Source organism: Mandrillus leucophaeus, unplaced genomic scaffold (genome assembly GCF_000951045.1).
Source record: "Mandrillus leucophaeus isolate KB7577 unplaced genomic scaffold, Mleu.le_1.0 Scaffold164, whole genome shotgun sequence".
Lineage (NCBI taxonomy): Eukaryota > Metazoa > Chordata > Mammalia > Primates > Cercopithecidae > Mandrillus > Mandrillus leucophaeus.
This window is the reverse complement of record NW_012101632.1, coordinates 1,414,775-1,418,876: the sequence shown is the minus strand read 5'-3', so window position 1 is coordinate 1,418,876 and position 4,102 is coordinate 1,414,775. Positions and strand designations below refer to the sequence as shown.

Genomic DNA, 4,102 nt, shown 5'->3' with positions numbered 1-4,102 from the left:
GTGCCCAGAGGCAAGCCCCCCGCCCCATCCCCTAGGGGACAGAAAGCCAGTCCCCCTACCTTAGCCCCTGCCACTGCCAGTCCCCCCACCACTGCGGGGAGCAACAACCCCTGCCTCACACAGCTGCTCACAGCAGGTGAGACGGGAGGGCCAGCAACAGGGAGAGGAAAGCCTGGGGAGGGAGGCCAGGAGGTGGGGAGGACAGGGGGTTATGGGAGCAGAAGATGACGGTGAAGGGGCAGGTCCAGTTCAAGGGACAGAGTGGTGAGGAATGAGGGACATGGGCCCTGTACCTAAAAGGGGTGTGGACTCGGGAGGGGCAGGATGGGGTCTTGAAAGATGCTGGGGGTGGACCAGCCCCAGTGGCCTCATGGTTCCACCCGTGCACAGCCAAGCCCGAGCAAGCCCTGGAGCCACCACTTGTATCCAGCACCCTCCTCCGGTCCCCAGGGTCCCCGGTAAGATCTCAGGCACTGGGCGGTGGGGCTGTGCCCACGGCCTTCACCCCAACTCTCCGCCCTTCTCCACCCCAGCAGGAGACAGTCCCTGAATTCTCCTGCACATTCCTTCCCCCGACCCCGGCCCCTACACCGCCCCGGCCACCTCCAGGCCCGGCCACATTGGCCCCTTCCAGACCCCTGCTTGTCCCCAAAGCGGAGCGGCTCTCACCCCCAGCGCTCAGCGGTAAAGAGAGGGGTTGCGGGGATTGGGGGAATCTACGGGAGGAGGGGAAGAGGAGGAAGAAGAAGGGGACTGGGTCTGGTGCCAGGATGAGAGGAAGGGGGTAATGGGGACTCTTTCCCCGGGGTCGGTCTTTCTGTGGGTCTGTCTGTTCCTACCACAGGCAGTGAGCGGCGGCTGTCAGGGGACCTCAGCTCCATGCCAGGCCCTGGGACTCTGAGCGTCCGCGTCTCTCCTCCGCAACCCATCCTCAGCCGGGGCCGTCCAGACAGCAACAAGGTGGGCACCATCCCCCCACCCCAAGATCGGTTTGCTACCCCCAGACCCTCCCGGGCTCCTTCCTAGGCTCACCCGACTCTCTGCTCCCCGAGACCGAGAACCGGCGCATCACACACATCTCCGCGGAACAGAAGCGACGCTTTAACATCAAGCTGGGGTTTGACACCCTTCATGGGCTTGTGAGCACACTCAGTGCCCAGCCCAGCCTCAAGGTGAGCCCCGGACCCAGGCTGGCATCCCCAAAACCACGGGGCCCCTTTCTGGACACCCCCACCCAAAACTCAATTGCAGGGGAGTGCTCCAGACACTCTTGCCTCCTCCCCTCCCAGTGCCCCAGTGGGTCCCAGGGTGCAGCCTCTAGCACCTGCCTGAGCCCCCCTGATGGCGTCTGCAGGTCAGCAAAGCTACCACACTGCAGAAGACAGCCGAGTACATCCTGATGCTACAGCAGGAGCGCGCGGGCTTGCAGGAGGAGGCCCAGCAGCTGCGGGACGAGATTGAGGAGCTCAATGCCGCCATTAAGTAGGCAGGGTCCAGGCGGGTGCTGGGACCCGGGACCATGCCGCCTGACCTCCAGCTCCTGACCCCTGCCCTGCCCTCAGCCTGTGCCAGCAGCAGCTGCCCGCTACAGGGGTACCCATCACACATCAGCGTTTTGACCAGATGCGAGATATGTTTGATGACTACGTCCGAACCCGTACGCTGCACAACTGGAAATTCTGGGTGGTATCCTCCCTCGAGCCCATGGCTGGAGGGCTGCAGGGGCTGTGGCAGGGTGAGACCAGGCTGTGCCTGAGATGGGAGGCCTATCTCTCCAGGCCAGGCAGGCTCAGAGCTGCTTCCAGGTGACAGGCTCTTGTTATGCCCCTTGCTTCCATGTCCTGGCCATCTTGGCCAGCAGAATTGCCCAGGGATGGGTGGCTGGGAGCAGAGAGGGAAACTGAGGGAGGAGTCCTTGAGGAAGGGGAGCCTTGGCCCTGACCTCAGGAAGCCCCGAGGGCAGTTTGGGAGAATCTGAACTCTGGAGTGACGCCTAAAGAAGACTTGGAATCCACTCTCTCATCTGGCTCAGGGATCAAGTTATTGACTGAGCCCAGGGAGGGAGCTCAGGGATGAGGGATGGTTCAGCCCAGAGTAAGGGCGGTGGAGGGGCAAGGAGGAGGGGACTGAGAGGCAGGGTGCTGGGAAGGTCTTGGCAGGACAGAAGTAGGGACTGCAAGCCAGAAGCAGTGGCTCACACCTGTCATCCCAGCACTTTGGGAGGCTGAGGCAGGTGGATCACTTGAGGCCAGGAGTTCAAGACCAGCCTGGCCAACATGGCAAAACCCCGTGTCAACTAAAAATACAAACATTAGCCGGGCATGGTGGCACGTGCCTGTAATCCCAGCTACTCAGGAGGCTGAGGCAGGAGAATGGCTTGAACCTGGGAGGTGGAGGTTGCAGTGAGGCAAGATTGCGCCACTACACTCCAGCCTGGGCGGCAGAGTGAGACTCTGTCAAAAAAAAAAGTAGCGGCTGCAGCAGGAGTCGTTGGGGTTCAAGGTTAGACACTGTCCAGGCCCTTTCTTCCCTTGGTTTGAACTGGGCATCAGGGATCCACATGGGGTGGGGGTACCAACTGGACCACAGGCAGCTCCTTGACCTGGGCCCAGTTCAGCATCCTCATCCGGCCTCTGTTCGAGTCCTTCAACGGGATGGTGTCCACGGCAAGCGTGCACACCCTCCGCCAGACCTCACTGGCCTGGCTGGACCAGTACTGCTCTCTGCCCGCTCTCCGGCCAAGTATGTGCGCCATCTCCCTGCCTGCTAGAGGGTTCCAGCCTCCGGGGTGGAGGGAGTGTTCCGCCCTGCTTAGACCCCACATCCAGCTTGCCTTCAACACAGCCTAGGGTTGTGGCCACCCCCCATCCCCCAGATGGTTCTCTGGCCACCAGATGCCTGTAGACAGAGGTTCTAGGAGCGGGTGACAGTCTTGCCAACTAGTACGTCCCCCTATCCCTTTGGTTCCAGCATCCAAATGTAGGGCCCTGACCCCAGGAGGTGTCTCTCTCTCTCTCTCTGTCTCCCACCCAGCTGTCCTGAACTCCCTACGCCAGCTGGGCACATCTACCAGTATCCTGACCGACCCGGGCCGCATCCCTGAGCAAGCCACGCGGGCAGTCACAGAGGGCACCCTTGGCAAACCTTTATAGTCCTGCCCAGACTCTGCTGCTCACTCAGCTGCCCTGGGGGCCACTTTCCCTGGGCACGGGCTCCAGGGATCATCTCTGGGCACTCTTCATGCCCCAGGCCCTGGCTCTGCCCTTCCCTGAGGGGGGAGGGGTCGAGCTGGGTCCAGGTTTCACACTTCCCACCTCCTGGAGGCCAAGAGGAGCGGAGTCCCCGTCCCTGCTCTGCCACTGTGCTCCAGCACCATGATCTTGGGTGACTCGTCCCCTATCTTTGGACCTCTATGTTTCAATGTGCAAAATGGGGATGGGGAAGGTTCAATCAGCAGATGACCCCAGGCCTTGGCAGCTGTGACATTGGGGGCCCAGGCTGGCAACTCTGGGGGCTCAGTAGTGGGAAAACGAGGATGCTATTTCTCTGTCACCTGCACCTGCTCCCCCACAGATGGGGCACAGACCTCTGTTCCTGAGCAGAGAAGCAGAAAAGGAGGTTCCCTCTCTAGGCTCCTTCACTGCTAACCCAGAGGGGCTGCAGGATGGTTTCCCCTGGGAGAGGCCAGGAGGGCCTGATCCCAGGAGACACCAGGGCCAGAGTGACCGCAGCAGGGCAGGCATCGTGTGTGTGTGGATGTGTGTGTGTGGGTTTTGTAAAGAATTCTTGACCAATAAAAGCAAAAACTGTCTGCCGGTTTGTTGATGTGATGGTCAGTGTGTCTCACAGTGGGATGGAGAGAAAGCCCGTTGGCAGTGGGAGGTGGCTTTGCAGAGGGCCTGGGCATTTACTCTGAGCTGGAAGCAGCTGGAGGGCTTTGAGTGGAGGTGGGACGAGATCAGTGGTGGCAAGCGCCTATAGTCCCAGCTACTCAGGAGGCTGAGGCGCGAGGATTGCTTGAGCTCAGGAGTTCGAGGCTGCAGTGAGCTGTGATAGCACAACAGAGTGAGACTCTGTCTCAAATAACAACAAAAAAGAGGCC

At 60.8% G+C, this 4,102-nt stretch overlaps 1 protein-coding gene across 1 annotated transcript in view; it reads left to right on the top strand.

Annotated features, from left to right (window-relative positions):
• The window catches only part of MLXIPL (MLX interacting protein-like), a gene marked incomplete at its 5' end in the record, with an annotated part of 45,201 nt that extends 41,384 nt beyond the window's left edge, over nucleotides 1-3,817 (top strand). Inside the window, 9 exons of the mRNA XM_011976358.1 lie at nucleotides 9-136; nucleotides 391-458; nucleotides 534-684; nucleotides 845-960; nucleotides 1,053-1,172; nucleotides 1,355-1,482; nucleotides 1,563-1,686; nucleotides 2,613-2,742; nucleotides 3,034-3,817. Coding sequence (XP_011831748.1) covers nucleotides 9-136; nucleotides 391-458; nucleotides 534-684; nucleotides 845-960; nucleotides 1,053-1,172; nucleotides 1,355-1,482; nucleotides 1,563-1,686; nucleotides 2,613-2,742; nucleotides 3,034-3,152 — 1,084 coding nt within the window. The remainder of the gene's footprint in view (nucleotides 1-8; nucleotides 137-390; nucleotides 459-533; nucleotides 685-844; nucleotides 961-1,052; nucleotides 1,173-1,354; nucleotides 1,483-1,562; nucleotides 1,687-2,612; nucleotides 2,743-3,033) is intronic.
• Between the last annotated feature and the right edge of the window lie 285 nt (nucleotides 3,818-4,102).